The sequence below is a fragment of the Myiozetetes cayanensis genome, unplaced genomic scaffold, assembly GCF_022539395.1.
Source record: "Myiozetetes cayanensis isolate MyiCay16 unplaced genomic scaffold, myiCay2020 scf3, whole genome shotgun sequence".
Classification (NCBI taxonomy): Eukaryota; Metazoa; Chordata; class Aves; order Passeriformes; family Tyrannidae; genus Myiozetetes; species Myiozetetes cayanensis.
Genome location: NW_026087521.1, coordinates 36,147,359 through 36,166,324, shown reverse-complemented (window position 1 = coordinate 36,166,324; position 18,966 = coordinate 36,147,359). Strand labels below are relative to the sequence as shown.

The 18,966-nt window shown below is 36.5% G+C and overlaps 1 protein-coding gene across 5 annotated transcripts in view; it reads left to right on the top strand.

The window, feature by feature from the left end:
- The window catches only part of ZFC3H1 (zinc finger C3H1-type containing), a 43,371-nt gene that overhangs the window by 12,063 nt on the left and 12,342 nt on the right, over nucleotides 1–18,966 (top strand). For all 5 annotated transcript variants that reach the window (XM_050323900.1, XM_050323898.1, XM_050323897.1 and 2 more), the window contains 17 exons: nucleotides 1,047–1,144; nucleotides 2,131–2,334; nucleotides 3,029–3,193; nucleotides 4,756–4,893; nucleotides 5,279–5,397; nucleotides 5,729–5,875; nucleotides 8,208–8,382; nucleotides 8,593–8,724; nucleotides 9,420–9,968; nucleotides 10,052–10,161; nucleotides 11,391–11,522; nucleotides 12,492–12,613; nucleotides 13,138–13,239; nucleotides 13,598–13,714; nucleotides 14,578–14,761; nucleotides 16,513–16,699; nucleotides 17,141–17,332. In XM_050323900.1, the coding sequence (XP_050179857.1) occupies nucleotides 1,047–1,144; nucleotides 2,131–2,334; nucleotides 3,029–3,193; nucleotides 4,756–4,893; nucleotides 5,279–5,397; nucleotides 5,729–5,875; nucleotides 8,208–8,382; nucleotides 8,593–8,724; nucleotides 9,420–9,968; nucleotides 10,052–10,161; nucleotides 11,391–11,522; nucleotides 12,492–12,613; nucleotides 13,138–13,239; nucleotides 13,598–13,714; nucleotides 14,578–14,761; nucleotides 16,513–16,699; nucleotides 17,141–17,332 (2,873 nt within the window). The remainder of the gene's footprint in view (nucleotides 1–1,046; nucleotides 1,145–2,130; nucleotides 2,335–3,028; nucleotides 3,194–4,755; nucleotides 4,894–5,278; nucleotides 5,398–5,728; nucleotides 5,876–8,207; nucleotides 8,383–8,592; nucleotides 8,725–9,419; nucleotides 9,969–10,051; nucleotides 10,162–11,390; nucleotides 11,523–12,491; nucleotides 12,614–13,137; nucleotides 13,240–13,597; nucleotides 13,715–14,577; nucleotides 14,762–16,512; nucleotides 16,700–17,140; nucleotides 17,333–18,966) is intronic.

Sequence of the window (18,966 nt, the reverse complement as noted above, 5' to 3'; positions counted from 1 at the left end):
TGAGACCAGCATTTCGCTTGTGGGAAGAAGACTGGGATTGCTGAATTTGTGTTGATAAGGCTTAGGAAAGCTTTTGCTCCTGTCTTCAACTGCTTAGCGGGCAGTTACAGAGAAGGCAGAGCCAGACTCTACAGTGGAGTAGGCAACAGAAAGACAAAGAGCAACACCAAAATTGTAACAAAATAACTTTGGATTAGATATAAGGGAAAATTGCACAAAAGATAGTCACACACTAGAACAGGTTTACTGGAAGTGTTGTGGAATCTCCATCCTCAAATATACTTGGAACTTGAGAAGTCCTTTAGCAGTCTGACTTTGGGGGCAGCCCTTGTGCTGGGATATGTCTCTTCCAGAAGTCTCTTTCAGCCTGAATCATTTATTGACTCTGGAGTTTGAGGTGCATTTTAAAGTTTCTGCGTTTCATCTCAACATATGGAGTATTGAGAAAATGTCACTAAGCATGCTACTTGATTGGTTACTTTTATTCTCTCCCTTTATATCTTTCACCTTTTTTTTCCTCTTTTTTTTCTTCTCCTTTCTTGTTAGCCTTCCTTTTACATTATTTTGCTAAAATACCGCACCTACTACTTTATATGTGTTAACTAAATGAATCTATTCTTGATAAAGCATCTCAAGCTCTAGTTTTATGTTTCAGAATTTATCAGCTGTGCATTCGTTCTGCTTCTGTCCTAGTTTGTATTGTATTGTGTTTTTGGTAGCCAGTAATCAGGAGACTGAAATACCTTGTTTAAAAAGGTGAATTCTTGCAAATTAAATCCAATATGAAGGCTAAGTCATTACCTTAGCAGTACCTTTTGGCTGTACTTAGAATTTGCATATAGAAAAAGAAAAAGGTAACTTCTCTTTTTATAGACATATATGTAAGAAATAAATGTACTGTGCTATGTCTGGTGTTGCCTTTGAAATTGGTGCATAGTGAAAACATTTGTCTCCTGCTACATTAAATCAGTTGAAGTATAAACATGAGTTCCTGTTTAGTAAATACCTGTCAGATTTCTTACACTCAATCTTTTTTTTAATTACAGCTTCTTCCCCAGTGCAGCCTCCTTTCTTTGAGTGTCCGGTAGGATATTTTCCACCTCCAGTACCACCAATCTCTTTGCCACTGCCACCTCCAATTCCAGTAAGTAACCTTGAAAGGATTATGCTTTTGAAAATGTTGATAGTTCTCATTTTATATCTGATTTATAATGCTAAAATTAAATTTCGATTCTGTTTTTGATACAGTTCTCTATTTGATGATTCCCTTGAACTGTTTGCTAGACTTGCAGTTGCTTTTTTAGCAACTTCTAAAACTTTTATTTAATTTATCTTTTGGGTGATCCAATTCTTGTTTAATGTAAGTTTTCCCTATTGAATTAAATTTTTCTTTTCGTTTTTAGAAGCTGTTCTTTTTCACATAGAAAGCAAAAATTGTCTGAAGTACATAAGGCAAAAGAATGAATTAAAACTGTTAGCATAAGGCAACTTTGCCTCTTATCTCTAGACCCTGTGTGTAGATAACCTTGTTCTCTGATTTTTTGCCTAGAGGGGAGGAAAACCCAAAACTATAGCTCATCAGTCCTTCATTCAAACTTTGTGCTTTTTGACTGTGTATTGTTTGTCTTCTCACCCAAAGAGTCCATGTGGAAACTGAATTAGCGTGGAGTTTTTTTCCCCACCCATTTTCTTTGCTGAATGATTGATTATTATTCTTGTTAATAAAGCAGTAGAAAGTTGCCATTCCTGCTCATGTCAACTTCTGAATTTTTGACCAAGGGAAACTAATTTTGCTAGCTAAGACAAATTCGTAAAACTTTTTAAAGACTACTGGTCAACTATATTTGTGTGGCTAAGACTATCTCTGGTTCGGAAGTCTTATTTAGTTTGTATGTCTCCATAGCTTCCACTATCCAGATGTAACCTTGTTGTTTCCATTAACCTTTGTGAGTAACTACTAATTGTTTAGTGGCAGCCTTTGACTGTGATCTAAATGCAGTTTGAATTTTAATTAAACTGTCACAGTTTGTTACTTTTAAACCATGAAACAATTTAAGTCTCAACCTCTGTTAAGTAATCATAGAGCAGTAGTAATTTCCACGTTTCAAATCGTTGTTTTACTTTACCCAGCCTGTACCGTCTTTGAGCCATCTCTACATGGAGGGTATTTCTTGTGTTTCTCTTGAGCCGCCTCCACCTCTTCCCCCCCTTCCCCCTGAAGAACCTGAACAGCCACCAAAACCTCCCTTTGCCGATGAGGAAGAGGAAGAAGAGATGCTCCTAAGAGAAGAATTACTCAAGTCTCTAGCCAACAAACGTGCTTTCAGAGCTGAGGTACTTCTTTGGTTTTTGAATGTAAGCCTCTAGATGGCAATCTTAACCAAAACTTAGATGTGACCTGCTAATTGAGCGTCTTATGCTGCCTTTCTCATGACTTTAAAAAAGAAATCAACAAAAATGTCTCCGAATTTCCATCACCCTCTGACCCCCAAAACAAACTGAAACAAAAGCTACCCTGGAACATCCTTTGAATTGTAAATTGCAGCTTGCTGTTTTATTTCTGAAGAAATTATGAAACTTTAAGATGCTAAAAATTGAGTAAGTTCAGGCAAATGGGGATTTTCTGCTAGAAAGTATTTATTATTTGTCAACTGTTGGTTAGAAAGCAAGACAAGTAACTTTGTTACAGCCTTCTAGCAAGAGGAGTTGGAGCTTAGCTGGTTTTGGGTTTTGTTCTTTTGGGTTCTTTTTCTGGAGTGAGAAGCAAAGCTTGTGGTTTTGAAAGTATAGATTGATTTTGACCTTATTAAAAGGTTGTGATCTTTTGCAACTGACCTGTGAATAACTGGCATACTCTTGTGTACCTTTAAGTATTACTGCAGAATTTTAATATTTGTCTAATACATTTGGATAGTCTGCCTAAATCACAATTTCAAATTCCAGGGCATGTATGAAAGACTCTCATTTATACTGACATCTTTTAAAATAGCTGTGTTTGATGTGTATTTTCTTTTTTTTTTTTTTTAAGGAAACATCAAGTAACAGTGGTCCACCCTCCCCTCCTGTTCCAGATAACTTACAGTCTGTGCCAAGAAGCAATCTGTCTGCTGTCAGTATTAATACTGTGTCTCAGCCACGGGTGCAAAACACAAAGTTTGTTAGAGTACCAAGGCTTCCACGAGCAGTGATCACAGTAAGGAAATACTGGTGCTTTCTACTAATAAGACTGTGAGTTGAAGGTGACCTCATTTCAAGTGAACAGCAAGTTCAGACGTAGATATTCTAGTGATACAGCACAAAAAAGTGGAGCTTCAGTTAAATATTTGAATTATTAACATTAGGTAATCCATATGCTCTTCTGGAAAGAATTTGACACTGAAGCAAGAATTTATAGCTTAAGAGAGCATCAAAACACACCAGCATGCAGTGAACTAAGAGATTGTAAATACAGTTCTGTTACTTTCTTTTCCAGATTAGTGCAGATGCTGTTGCCAAAAAAGATGTAGTCTTGCTCTTTATCCTGCTTCCTTCTTTGAAAGTGGGGTCTGGAGCATCAGTGCCACTGCTTAATTATTTAACATGCAAAACTGGTTAGAAAGCTAACCTTTGTGGAGGGAAAAAGTACTTTCCTTCTAGGGGGAATTGAATTTTTTCAGTGAGCAGTGTGTGTGCATCAGTGTTAGCATGTCTGAGTGTGGGTGGATGAGAATATTTGTGAGGAGAGGACCAGTGCCTTGTTCTGTTTTCTTGCACCAACATAAACTGAAACTTCACCTACTTGTCCTGTTGTCATGCAAAAATCATGCAGCTCTAGTACATTCAGAAGTAGTAAATATGACTCATATTTTAAGAATTGTCCAGAAAGAGAGTATGAAAAAGAACTGAATGTGCAAATTGAGTATTTTTCATTTTGACAAGCAGGAGTTTTTTGGTAGGGTTAATGTTTTAAAAACCACTTAGAGCTTTGAAGAGATTCTGTCCTGAGGTAAACGTTAAATGTCTAACTAAAGTCGTCCAGACCTACAGTGGGAGATAGAAGAGAAGTCATGGAAATGTGAAATAAGTTGCTTTTTTCCAAGCTGTAATTCCAGAGTGTTTGAGGTTAATCTAAATTGTCTGCTTTTTCTGCATCTTTCTTTATGCTGGAATTGGCAGTTATCTGATCTTCAGTGAGTGTTTTAAGTTAGTGATTTTGGCAAAAAGTGATTAATCTTGTTTCGTTTGTTCTTTATGTACTTTTGGTGTTCTGCCAGTTAAACTGCCTGCACAGCTCACTGTAAGGTCAGCTAAGTACAGTTGTGGGACAGGAGGCATCACAACTGTGTAGCAGAGAGATGAGGGAGTTTTGCCACATCATTTCTAATGCAGATTTGATTGATTGTTACCTTTCAGTTACTTGAGAAAATTTCTTGCAAATGACAGATGGTAACTTTAATTACAATTGAAAATTCAACAAGTATAGGAGTGAGAAATTTGAGATTTGAATGCTATGACCATGGAGATATAAGTATGCTGCAGATACTTGGGAATGGGTTGAAAATGTTGGAGTACCTTTCATCTTGGTGCCAAAAATGCATCCAGTATTACTTTCTTGTAGTGGAGATGTACAAATGCTTCTTTTTTTAATGTGGAATTGGTGTGCCATGATAACAAAAGGAGTTAACCTCCTTTTCGTCTTCCAGTAAATATGTCCTCAGTTATACCTGTGCCTCTAACTTTTTCTTCTTTCTATAAAACTTTACGTTCTTCCAACAGCTTCCAAAACACAAGTCTGTTGTGGTTACCTTAAATGACTCAGATGATAGTGAGTCTGATGGAGAGCCATCTAACTCAACTAGCAGTGTGTTTGGAGGACTAGAATCTATGATAAAAGAAGCAAGAAGAAATGTTGAGGTAAATACTATCAGCATTTTAATAGGTTTATTTGGTAATGATTTTGCTGTGTAATTTGGTCAAGAAATACTGGATTACATCAGAAATGGACAAGAGCGAGTATGTTAGTTATGTCTGGACAATTACATTGTGATTTGGATTGCACAAGCTACTCAAAATAATTTTTTGTTGGATAGTATCCTGAAGATAAAATTTGTAATATATTTTGGGTTGATTTTTTTCCAATTAAAATTCAATGCATCTTTAAGGAAAAGGTACTGGCTTGAAAGATCTTACTGGCCTTGCACAAGTTTAAGTTTGTGCTGAAGTGCCTCTTAAGAATGCTAGTTGGTAACTGTATTTTAAACCAGCAGGGCTGGTATTGACTTGAATCTCATCGTAACAGGCATCAAAAATCAAAGCCCCTCCAAAATCAGAAAAAGAAAATGATCCAATGAGAACTCCAGAGTCTCTACCAGAAGATAAGAAGATAGAATACAGACTTTTAAAAGAAGAGATTGCCAGGTAGAACTGACTTTAATTGTTAATGTAAAATGTGTATTATTGGTAGCCCTTTACTAGTTTACTTTTGTAACTGAAAGGAAAATCTGAGTTTAAAAACCTTGCCATTACCTTCAGGTTTTTCTCTCATGCAATTTTTAGTAAAACAGCATAGTCTAAAGAAAATCCTTGGTTATGAACTGACTTACAGTAGTTGATTGTGGTTGTGGAAGGTACTTTTTCTTTTAAATCTTGTTCTGCTACTCTTCTTGAAGATTTTAAAACTATTGGGAGTACACATCAAAGTGAGTGTTGAAGCTACTGAACATCTTTGCTTTTAACATTTCTGTTTTAGTCGTGAGAAGCAGCGCTTAATTAAGTCTGATCCACTAAGGAACAATTCGTCCCCTGCAAATTCTGATGGTGAAGTTGATGGAATTGGGAGAATAGCAGTAGTGACAAAACAAGTCACAGAAGCAGAAGCAAAGCTGAAGAAAAACAGGTATTTATTTCACTGTCATAAGTCCTACCTTGTTTGTTTAGCAGGCTGGAAATAGTAAGTAATGTTTTTTGACATCTAGCATTTAAAGTACAGCAGATGTTCAGATTCCTGTTGTCTTGAGCTATTCAGCCTTTAATTCTGTGCAAAAGGAATTGTGTGGTAGTGCTAGTGTGGTGTTTGGTAACTTCTAAGTATGATTTGTCATTCTGTTTTTAGCTGTGTTCATTGATTAGAATATGATCTGTGCCACCTAATAACTATGAAATATGAAAAAAATCAGTGTTCTTTTCACTGTTGGTACACTTTGAAGGTAGTGAGTTATGCCTTATATATATATATACACACACACATATATACATACATATATATATACACATGAATGAGTGTTTCTGCAGAATAGGTATGCTGTTTGAATCTTTCCCTGTGTGGCTTTTCTCTTCTAGCATGCCTCTTCTGTGTTTCTCACCCTTATTTCAAGTTACTGTGGAAAGTATAAGTGCTTTGCATCCTGTTTTCAGCTTCTCTTGCCATTTCATTATTTTTGTGTGGTCTTGTGAACAAACTGGTTCGTGGTCAGTCATCAATTGAAGGACAGTCTTCCCTCCTCCCTTTATCCACAACCACCTACTCAAGTGTTTTTCTTGCTTCCCTTAATGCATTTAATGCTTTTTGTTTTTATCTACTATTGTGGCATAATATTATGGCTTCTGTATCTGCTCATGCGTGTACGCGTCCTAAGGAGGAACTGGGCTGTTACTTAACAGAAAGCCAAGAACATGTGTGTTTTGGATGTCATAATATTAAAAACAGTATTAAAGATACATACCTACATACATACATTCCTTCCCTTGTCCTTGTAACCAGAATGTTTTCATCTGGATTATTGTCGTGGTTTTGCTGTGGGTCAGTTTGTTTTCACACTCCCCACACAATTACTATTAGTTGAGAGAAGGTTTATGTAGACAAAAGAGATTGGATTTGGGGAAAATAATATGAACATTTATTACTAGCAAAATAAAAATTATTAAAGAATTAAATCTATAACAATTCTACTTCAGTAAAAGTGCTGTGTATTTACAGAAATACTTTTCCCCTTTTATATCAGTCCAAGGAGGAAAAGCAGTTTCTTTCTCCATTCTCGGAGTTTCAGGTCTCTTCAGTAATTCTGCAGTACTCTCGTCGCAGCTGGAACTCTTTCTCTTTCTTTCTTGCTCTGTGTTGGCCTCAGGGCTGGGCCTACCCCCCTCCTGGGCTAAGACCGGAGGCTGGGGGTTACCCAGGCCCTGAAGGTTTTTTCTTGCATGGTCTTGCAAGGGGACACTTGCCTACCATGGATCACCTTCCATGGAGTTACAGGGGATAATGGCTTATGAGTCCACCCCTGTTTCCCTGTGGAGGTCCCATCCCACGGGAGAACAGTCCTTGATAGACTTCTCTGGCATGAGTCTAGCATGGATCCCACACATGGATCCCAACATTCCACCTGAGCCGTTTCGCTCCAGCGTAGGTTTCCCTCAGGGTAACAAATCTTCAACAGGACTCTGCCTTATCTCAGTCCCTCTTATGAAGTCTTGGTTCTCTGGTACATCCTCAAGCTCCTCTGTGAGCCGCATGGGGGAGTCTCCTCACCCCAACAATCTTCTACAGATGGCAGGGATTACTTTTCAGTCTTTTCCCTGCTGAAGGGAGAAAGGGGGAAGAAGCAGCCCACCCCTTCTAACTTCTCTCTCCTGCTGCAGCTCTGGCCTTGAACATTTCGTTATCTCTTTGCTGGAATTCTTTTGCAGCGGTTTCTCATCCAAACAGTCAGTCCCATAAAGTTTTTTTTCTTTACTCTCTTACAAGAGAGAAGCGGTGGGGGGGCTTCAGTGCCACAGCTGCCCCCAGCCCAGGGCCTGGGGAGGAGGAGGCCTTGGCCCACTTCGGGGCCTGCTGCCGCCTCTTCTACACGGCTGCTTAATTTTAACTATGCAATTAACCGTCTTTTCCGTTTTCTTAAATATGTAATTAGCAAAGGCATCACTAAGAGTTTTAATTGGCTTCTTGTCCAGAAATCCACCTGGACAAAACCATTCTCAGCCCCAGGGGCTGGCCGGGTGGGCGAAACCATGGCAATTATACTGGCATGGTGAACTTGGGATGCTGAAACATGCTGTATGTACTAACAGTATTTATTATGGATGTTAAGACTGTCTGAAGAAACTTCAGTTGTTGTTTGTTGATGAGTGAGGAGAGCTGTGTTTTTAAATAACTGGGGTTTCAGAGGAGCAGTGATAGCTGTGAGCAACTTCCCTTTGGAAAAAATCTCGTTATGTGCCTTTTCTACTTCTAGAATGCTGTTGATGAAAGATGAATCTATCTTGAAAAGTTTATTGCAACAACAGGCCAAGAAGAGGGAGAATGTTCGAATTGCTGAAAATAAAATTAACAAACTGGCTGAACAGCTACAAGCAACAGAGAAGATCCTGAATGCTAATAAAGCGTTTCTCAAGAGACTTCAGGAAAATGTAATGTACACTCTGAAATGTTTCTGTTTCCTAGAGTTGGAAATCTTGAAATGGGAAGCCTGATTTTTGGAGGCAGTAGGCTTTCTTTAAATTAACTGTTAATTCCCATGTAGTTATATCCATTAATTTCTGTAATTATATTTTATTATGTGCTCATGTCTGTAAATTTGCACCTCACTGTAGTATTTTGTTTGTTTGTTTGTTTTAAAGATTCATAAAATTCAACAACGAGTTACAGTCAAAAAAGCTCTGGCATTGAAATACGGAGAAGAACTTGCTCGAGCAAAAGCAGTAGCAAGTAAGGAAATTGGGAAACGAAAGCTAGAGCAAGATCATCTTGGAGTAAGTCAATATGCTCTTAAACCAAACTGTGCTTGAAAAAGAGTAGCAATTTTGATTAAGAAAGTGTCAAATGGAATTTCAGGAAAACATTTCAAAAGCACTACAGGGAATCTTCCTAATGGTTGTGTGCATTTTTGAGGATTCAACAAAAAAGGCATGAACAAGTTGAGAAAGAAAACTGTTCAAAGCCTACATTTCTATCATAGGGGAATGCCATGCTTAGATAAATAAGAGGAGCTATGTGCCTGTGAAGGAAGGCAGGAAGTACTTTACTGTCTGTAAACATCAATGGTTTTGTTAAAACTATCAAGTGAAGTTGCCAAAGAGGGGCTCTGATACTGTTTTGAAAACAAAATGCAGAAAAACAAGGCTAAAACATTTTTGTAAATTTTTGTGTTTGCACTCCCAACATCGCTGTGTGTACTTGCTTTATAGCTCAACTTTTAAGTGTGGTCAAAACTTCTGCTGAACCTGTACATTATGTAGGGTAATTTTTGTCACAAAACCTGCAAGCCTGCCAGTTGAATTGTGACAAACTGTTTTGTGGTTCTTCTACTGTTTGTTGAAATCTTCAGGCAAGACTTTTTAAAATATGTGTTTATAATTCTGAATTAAACATTTTGCCTATGTTTTTACTTCCTGTCAATAATCAGTAGATAAGAAAATGAAATAAAAGGAATTTTTTTTCTTTTCAGCCAAGCAAAATGTTAAAATTGGAGGCCTCCCCTGCATCAAGTCCGAAAAAGCATTCAGCAGAATTGATTGCACTAGAGAAAAAACGACTTCAACAACTAGAGTATGAATATGCTCTTAAGATTCAGAAATTGAAGGAAGCCCGTGCACTTCAAACCAAGGAACAATCAAATGCTACACCTCATGCAGAAGAGGAATCTGAATTTACATTACCTCAGCCATCGCTTCATGACCTTACACAGGACAAGTTGACTTTGGACAGTGAAGAAAATTACTTTGATGATGAAGTTCTGTCTAATTCAAACCGAGAACGAAGGAGATCTTTCAGAGAATCTAATTCTTTCACTAAACCAAATCTTAAACACATGGACACTCCAAAGCAAGAAACTATAAACAAAGTTTCTAAAAAGGCTTCTGAGGAACCTGAGCTGTTTCTTGGGTTGAATATTGATGAACTGAAAAAACTGTATGCTAAAGCTGACAGCTTGAAAGAGCTGCTGCTGACAAGTACTGCCTCTATAGTACCTAAGGAAGATCTGTTGTGTGGTCAGGTAAGTGTGTTACAGCTAAACGTGAAGCTTGTCTTTATTAGGTGGTATTGCAATTACTGTGTATCTGTTGATCTGTTTCCTAGGAAATTTCAGTGGACGTGGATTTTTTTACATCTCAGAATAAACAAACTGAAGTGAAACCATTTCCATTTGGACCATATCGTAGTCCTCTTCTAGTATTTAAATCCTACAGGTACGAAGACTGTAGCTCTATGACTTGTGTCTGTTTTCTTGTTCAAGTTTTCGTCACTGCTCTTCACTTGCTCTTCCTAGATACCCAGGCACGTACAGAAAGACTAGTCGTAGTGAGAAACTTGACTATCCTTAAACAATTTTGTCTATTTTATGGAATCTAATGATTTTAGTCACATTTTCTGGTATGCACAAATCCCTTGTTTTTGTGCAGTGTGCTGCTTCTACATTGCATTGCATGCTGCTTGATATAACTAAATTAAAAGTAATAGTTAAGCATTTGAAAACAGGATTTTTATATCCAATATGAACATGTAAATCCAAGAAGCATATTTCAGTTATGCAGTCTCTGAACTTGGCTAGGATTTATATTGTCTTGAGTCGAGATTTGTCCAATCATCTATTTTTGGTTTCCTGCTCAGTGGAAAAAGGCATGAGCACTGTGATTCATCCTGACTTGACATTAACACCTGCAAGTGTAATCAATTTGGCACATCTGTTTTTTGACTAAAGAGAATTTTGTTCCTACACATCAAATTTGAGAAAACAAAAGTCTGGAATTTAAAGTGGAGCAGTTGAATCCTACCATATGCTTCAGGTTTTCTATTTCTATGCTCTTAAGTAGAGCAAGATGGAGGATACCATCTTTACATGAGTATTCTTTTTAACTTCTTGTAGGTTATTACTTCAATTCCTGAAGGAGCCAGAAATCCCAAAGTTGACATAGTCAAACTTCAGCTCAAGATCTAAAATAAGCATTAGTCTACTCAACTCAAGACTGGGTTTTGTTTGTTTACACATTCTAAAATCTGTTCACTGTTTCTTCAGGTTAATCTTTAACAGTTTTCTTTACATTTTCATTTGACGTTGATCTTAGGCTACCTAGAGCATGAGATTTTCTAGAAACTACTGAAATGCAGCTTCAGTAGTTTGCTTTCCATACTGGATTGTTACTACACTTCTTGTTTTCATATGAATGAAGTTCTGCACCTAAAGAAGAGAATACTAGAGCAGAACTTATTTAGATTGAGAAGTACTGTGGTGTTCCCTTCCTCTTCCACTTTTTTTTTACCTTCTTCTTAACTTGTAGGTTAATGATGCTTTTGGTTAGTAGCCTGGTTTTGGAAATAATGAGATTTAATAGAGAGAAACTGAGCTTTGATTGTTTTTTTAGAGAACTGATGCCTTACTTTGTACACCTTATCCCAATAATGCACTGTTTCATTTTAGGTTTAGTCCGTATTTTCGAACCAAGGAAAAACTGTACCTCAGTTCACTAACATATAGCAATATGATTGAGCCAAAACAGTGTTTCTGCCGTTTTGATTTAACAGGCACATGTAACGATGATGACTGTCAGTGGTGAGTTCTCTTCAATTTTCTTAATTTCAACTATACCTCTCCTAGATTTCTGTCTGAAATAAGCATGTTTTTCATTTCTTTAAAAGGTCTGCATATATGATCATATGCACAAGTTCTGGGCAAGGTTATTTTTGATACCCTATTGCAATACTTAGTTGGAAGGGAAAAAACCCATCTATCTAAACCATCAAGAAGGAGAAGGCTCTTTAGATGTAAATTTAGAAAAGTAGTTTGGCCTATTAGAGACTATTTCATCTTTTGGTTGCCTGGTAATTCAGATGGGAATGGTTTCACTTTATAGCTTTATAACTTCAGGCCATCATGGAACCTTGGGGAGTGGTTGATACAGTTAAGCACACTAAAGAAGAAAAGCATACACCAAATACACAATTAAAAAAATAATACTATTGTAGTAGAGTAATTCTAGTTTTCTGGGAAAATACTGGCTAAGTTTGTTTCTTGGAAGACTAGTCTTAAATTGCATTAAAAAAAATCACTTGTTTAATGGTGCTGTGAACTTAAAAATGGGTATGGATTGGTCAGGATTAAACTCCATTTGGAAACTTCCAACTACTGGAAAAATATAATAGGAGTGAACTTTAGCTCTTCTGGATCAGCTTTTAGCTGTTTTCATCAAACCATCATTTGATTCTTTTAAATATCTAATTCTTGTAACTACCTTATTTGAACTGGAAAGTTCTACATATTGTGGTTTTGTGTTATTGCAGAATGAGTGTATGGACATGTATTTTAAAGAGTAAGTGAAATAATGGGGGCTAGGATTAAGTTCCTGATGCAGGTTTAAGTTTAGAGAAGGCCTAGACGTATTTAACCAAAATATCAAAGCAAGCTGTATTGTTTTCTGTGGGTATCATTCTCTTTATGTCTCACCTAACCATGCACTAAAAAAAAAAGCTCAATTATTTGTTGCTGTGATGAATGTATTAATTGCTTATTTGTTTATTTTAGGCAGCACATGAAAGATTGCACTCTTAGCCGTAAGCAGTTGTTTCAGGATATTCTGTCGTACAATTTAGAACTGATTGGCTGCTCAGAAAAAAGCACTGATGAGGAGATCAGCACTGCCACAGGTTTTTAACAGTCTTTTGTTCACTTTGGTATCCAAAGATTCACTTCTGAACGGAATGGCTTTCATTAAAAGCCCTGAGCACAAGGACTTTGATGTGAAGCAATATATAAGATAGAGCTATGTGAACCAGTAGGTTTCTTCAGTTGTCCAGTTCAGTCCTTTGTAGTGGTTAATTACCTTGATGTCTTTACAAAAAAAAAAAAAAAAATCACTGATCTGAGGAATATTTCACTCAAAAAAGTATTACTGGGATTCAGGGGTTCTTTCCCACTTTCCTTCCTTAGTTTTGTAACTACTGGACTGATCTGTTTCAGTGGAGCTGGAATTTCATAACAATGCCTTTGCCATATAGGCAAGTTGCCAAAGAGAACTTAGTTACTTTTTTATTTCTTTGTGCTAGTGTGTTAAATTACCATACCTCTTGAAACAGTCACTTTCATGAATTTAGCATAGATTGTGCTAAATTGCTGTTAAGTTACTTTTTCATTTATATGTTTACCAAAGCTACAAATATTCTTGTTTCAGAAAAATATGTTGAAAAACTTTTTGGTATAAACAGAGACCGTATGTCAGTGGATCAGATGGCTGTTCTTCTGGCCAGCAATGTCAATGAGAGTAAAAGTCACAGTAAGTAACTTGGTAGATGAAATACAGTATATATAAACTTTTTAAAATTATATAAGTATCTTGTTGATTTGGTAAACCAAGAATATTTTTTTTGTTGCTTAGTTTCTCAGTATTATAAATACTGATTATGGTAAGCTAAAGGCAACAGAATTTTTTTTTAAGGCAATTATGTAATAGTTTTGGAGTGCAATTTGTAGAAACCTCTTATGCCCTTGAGCACAGTAACTTTTAAATAAGTAGTACTGAAATTTATACACTTGTGTTGCACTCATAGAATCTTTTTATCTAAAATCTAAATCTAAAACACTTTATTCTTGAATACAGAAAAGGAAAAGGATTTCTATTACTTTCTTTACAGCACCTCCACATACAACATGGAAAGAGAAAAGGAAGTGGAGGCCAAAGTACTGGAGAAAACCACTGTTAGACAGTAGCAGCAGTGAAGAGGAGCAGTTCATTGGACCTATTAAATATGGTAATCTGGATGTGTGGCTTGAATGAAAGAGAGCACTGAAGGAAAATACCTATCAACCTCTTCCCAACACCTCATTTTTAGTAGTTCTTTGAAAGAAGTAGTGATCTTAGTAGCTCTCTTGACTTTATACTTCCTTCGTACAAACTTTATTTTGCATACGTTTTTAAGTCAGCTGTGTTTGTATGAGATTCTTTTTCCTGTAATACGTGACTGGAAGTAAAGGTGGAATTTATAATTACCTGTTTTTAAAAGAGCATAAGGAACTAATACTCTAGAATGTTTAAGCTTTGTCCACGTATCATTAGGATTTTTAAAAATTTTTATTCCACCCCTGAACCTTTAAGATAACCCCACGTGTTCGGTTATCTTAAATTTGTACAGAGTTACAATTTGGTGTGGGGTCAGCAGTTAAAAAACCCTGCTGTTAAGCAGCATTTGATACTTGAAAGCTTGCTAGAGTGTTAGTAACATGACAGTGTTTCAGATGTGACTCATGAAAGTAGGAGCTTTTGGATTTGTTAGCAAATCTTCTAAATAGGATTTTTAGAGGCTCAGAATTTTTCTTTGTCAAATGAGTCTAGTTCCTAATGCTGCCGAAATAACTGGCTTAGTTGATGTCTGTTGAGCAAGTCAGCTTTTTATGGCTATTTATTTTATTCCTTCACATTTGAAATATATTTGAAATATAACCAGTTTTCTGCAAACAGCATGGTTTTAAGGTTTAGTGGATGTTGAAATAACCATATTTTGCTCTGGTCAGTACCTCTATTTGAAATACATAAATGCCACCTCTTGTGTGAGTTCTGATCTTACAGGTTACTTCTGTTTTGAAAAGAAACATTTTTTTTTAATATTTTTTGCAGCCCATCCCACAGAACATAAAAAAAGAGTTCCAGTGCTTGATGCCGTGGTCACTCCAGATGATGTCCGGTATTTTACAAGTGAGACTGATGACATTTCCAACTTGGAAGCAAGTGTCCAAGAAAATCCCTGTGATGTGCAGCTTTGGATTAAACTTGCCTATAAATATTTGAATCAAAATGAAGGGTATGTCTCCTACACATTTTGGATTGGATTTTAGACACTTGCTACATTTAGGTTTGATTTAACCACGCTGCTATGATTAAGTTTCCTTTTTGATGTTAAAGAACTTTCTTAACAACAGCACAAAGAATTTATTACTTAAAAGCAGGTTAAAAAATAGATTAGATCAGATTTCCTGCTGTATGTAGTACTGCACATGAGTAATAAATTACACTGATGGTTTATCTTTGGGTAGGTTCTGATTCAGAATGGAAGGTGATGGAAAGCAGTGTGGGAGAAATAATTGTTCGTGTTTGAAAAGTGCACAACTTAATGTGTTTTAAGATTACAGTGGAATGTTGTACTTCCAGTGGTCAAGTAGTGGACCAATAAACTCAAATCAGTTACTCCTCTACTACAGAGTGAATGATTGGAATAATGTTTGAAATTACTTTCATCAGAAAGCCTTCTTATAAGAACACTTCTGCTAGGTGGCTTTATCCCTCTAGAAATGGCCCAGTTGAGTGCTTGGTTTCTTTTTTTATATTTTTCAACCTTTGGATTTCTAAGTTTCTCCAGCTTCTCTTCCTTAAAATTATACTGCAGGGTACCATGTTTTTGTTGGCAGTCACATCATTTCAGTGGGAATTCTGTCACGATGGTTTCATCCATCATGACAATTGACTTCCATTTTACTAGTGAGGTACTAACTTAAGCAACTGCAATAGGAAGGAATGGGAATGGAGAGGAGCAGCTCTGCTTTACAAGCCTTGTTTAAAAAGATCAGTATCAATAGATGCTTGAACAATAGAAGGGATAGAACTGGAAAGGCTGGTACTCAAAAGAGAATATTACCAGCAAGTGGCAGTGTGAGAAGAGCACACGTAAATGTAAGTGTCCTTAGGAAATGACCAAGAAAAGAAGGGAGACAACCTAATGGAAAGCAATGCATCCTTTTCTTGAAACAGCCATCTCCCCTATTCTCCCCTTCCTCAGTACTCTGAAGAAACCTGAGTGGTGTAGTAGGTGGAAGTTGTGATTGAAGGGGTTGGGAAAGCTTCAGACTTATGGTTAACTCTGTTAGTTTTATTTTGGGACTTCTTTTCCTCTCTACGCAAAATAATTTCCAAAGATGTTTTCAGAATAAATGTGGCCTCAGAAGCATTTTGTGTTTTTTTGCAAGTTTGTCTATGAATTAAAGCTCAGCTTTGTGGTTTGCTGTATAGTAAGTTATTTGAACAAATCTCTTATTACTTTGGGGGTATCATGTTATGATAGTTATCTCAAAAAGTAAAATTTCATTTTTTAAAATGCTTTAGAGGCAGAGAACCTGTATGATATGCTTATATTTAATGACTGTAGAAAGTAAGTATGTAACAAAACTATAATAACTTACTTTACTACACCTTTGAAATTCCTGCTGAAGTTCTTAAGCCTGTGCGATGTAAATAAAAAGCCTTTTTATGCTTCAGCATGTGAACTTTGCTTCCAGATGAATCTTACCCATTTTCATTAAAGTGGACTATTACTTGAATTGGCACTCTTTTCCTAGAATACTCGTATGTCCATGCACTGTGATAATTGCATCTAATAACCTTTGAAGGATGAAAACCTACTGAAACTTTGATAGTAAAGGACAACACATTTAAAAACCAAGATGGCTAAGTGTGTATGACTTCCATTCTAATTCAAAGCATTCATTTCCATATTTGATACTGTGTAAGTCATTATACCAACAGAGGTGAAGTGAGTGCTTTTCTTTCTAACTTTTACAGCTCATCATCTGAGTGTTTAGATTCTACTTTAAATGTTTTGGCTCGAGCCCTTGAGAACAACAAAGAAAATCCTGAAATTTGGTGTCATTACCTCAGACTTTTTTCAAAAAGAGGAACCAAGGAGGAGATACAGGAAATGTGTGAAACAGCTGTGGAATATGCTCCTTCTTATCAAATCTGGTGGACAGTAAGTAAAAAAAAAGCGTATGTGAAATGTTCCTGTAAGTGTGTATTTTCTACTGTAGAAAGCCAGTACATATGACAGGGAAAATGTGAAATGAAAGGCTCTGTAGCTTTTTGAAAACTCAAAAGTTGCTCAGAAAATAAAGCAATTAAAGTTCTGCTTGCAGGTTATTTGTAGAAATCATCACTTTTCCTCAGGGAAATCAAGATGTTGCTTATTTTTTGTTACTTTAACTTTGCAAAAATTGGCTATTTGTTCTTACAATAAAAAAGTGGTATCTTTTGAGATTTAATGTGAAAATTTGGTGTGAGGAAGGGAAATAGAGTTCATAAGACAGTGAAAGACATTATTCAAAATTTGTGATTTCTGTGATTTTTAAACATTGCCTTAGAAGCTTAACTTGTATTCTGATTGTTATTATTAATGTGGCTTATTTCTCTCTAGTTTTTGAATTTGGAGAATTCCTTTGATGGAAAAGACTATGTATGTGGGAGGATGTTACAGTACCTAATGGAAGTGACAAGGGGAGGAGAAAATCCAAATCTTGTGTCCTTTCAGCTGTTGGAGACTCTCCTCTATAGGGTTCACTTAAGCCTGTTTACAGGAAGACATCAGAATGCTCTTGCTCTGCTGCAGGTAACTCCTGAGTTACACCCCATGAGTGTCTTCACACCTTCGCCTTTTTAATACCTGTGACTCTGATAGTTTCAACTTTAGCAGAACTGTTTCTTCCACTAGGAGAATTCCTTCAGCAAATAGAGGATTCTGTTTTGAGATATGATGCCGTTGTAAAATCTGCATATACCTTTGGGGGTTTTATCTATTTTGCCTTGTTTGTGTAGCTGATAGCCTAGACCACTAAGTCTCAAAATAATTCCTAGGGATATGCTGTATTTCTTGACTTCCAGTAAGCCATTGAACAGTTTTTGCAGTGAAAGCCCTGTTGAGTAATGTATTGCCTCAGGTATTCAAAATTGCTGCAGAAATTATCGAACCAGTGGTTCTTGGGGAAAAATATAGTACGATATTATCTAACAGTATTGCCCTGCTCTCAAATCTGGAGACTTTAAAATCAGATTTTATTGCTCTCATGAACTTGAAAGTCACTGAGTTACCTCAGCCTAAAACTGACTGTAGAAGGAATTTAGTGACTGTTATTTTTGTGTGGATGATAAAAGTGGTGGCTGAGGGTGAGAAGGAGTGCTGACATCATCCTTTCCCAAAAGTGGGAGCTGCTCTCCTTTCAGTTGCAGGTTTTCATTCCTACTGGCAGGTGATACCTGTTTGATGCAGCCTGACGTGTTACTCGAGGTTTGAGGCCCTCACAGTTTGGTCTGGCTCCAACTGGAATAGGAAAGTGCAAGGCTGTGATGGCTTCCCCCAAATGTACTGAGAAATGTAACTCTGAATGAACAAAAGGAACAGAGGGAGAAAAAACTCAGCTTGTGTCAAATTGAGATGGAAATCCAGTGTATATGGGAGAATAACACAGATTGGTTTCCCTTACCTTTCTGCAAAGCATAATCAAAAAGCCAAACACTTTTGGACACTTTTTGGTTTTTTTAGTATTAATCTGGAATGCGTAGTTGAAAAGAATGTCTTGGGGAGTGATTATTTAACCATATTTAAGTAGCTGCTACTTCAGAGTAAATAGCAGTGGGTCTCTTTAGAAGACTTTCAAACAATTTTTTCGAAGTATTTTCAAGTGTGAATAAGTGAAGTTGTTTTGAAATATCAGTTTTGATCTATTTCAGGATGTCTGTCCTGCTGAATTTTGCATAAATTTGCAAGTACATTCATTCTCTTGAAAGTGGACTCTGACCATACTGCGTTTTGCCCAGAAAATGTTGGCACATCACTAGCCATGAGATTCTGTTCTGTTTCAGGAGCAATTTGTGTTTAGACTTTATCTAATTGCATGCTCTAGTTCTTTTATTTAGGATCTGCTGATGTAACTGGACTATTTTATCTTTGTGTATACTAGTTGAAAAACTATCCTTGTTCTTGGTAAAGTTCCCAAGACGTTTTTTAAAACAGTACGTGTAGAGGTGTCACATCAGTTGATTTGAGTAGCTGTAACTTAGTAGCTTTATAGCTAGACCTTAATAAAGAAAAACCCCAACACAACCAACAACCCCAAACTCACAAAACCTAGTAGGATATATTAAGCTGAATATTAAGCTTGTAGATGAATTGTCTCTAGAACTAATATATTACTTTTGTGGAACTGGAAGTAATTGGAGAATTAATCAGAAAAATGGAACACATTG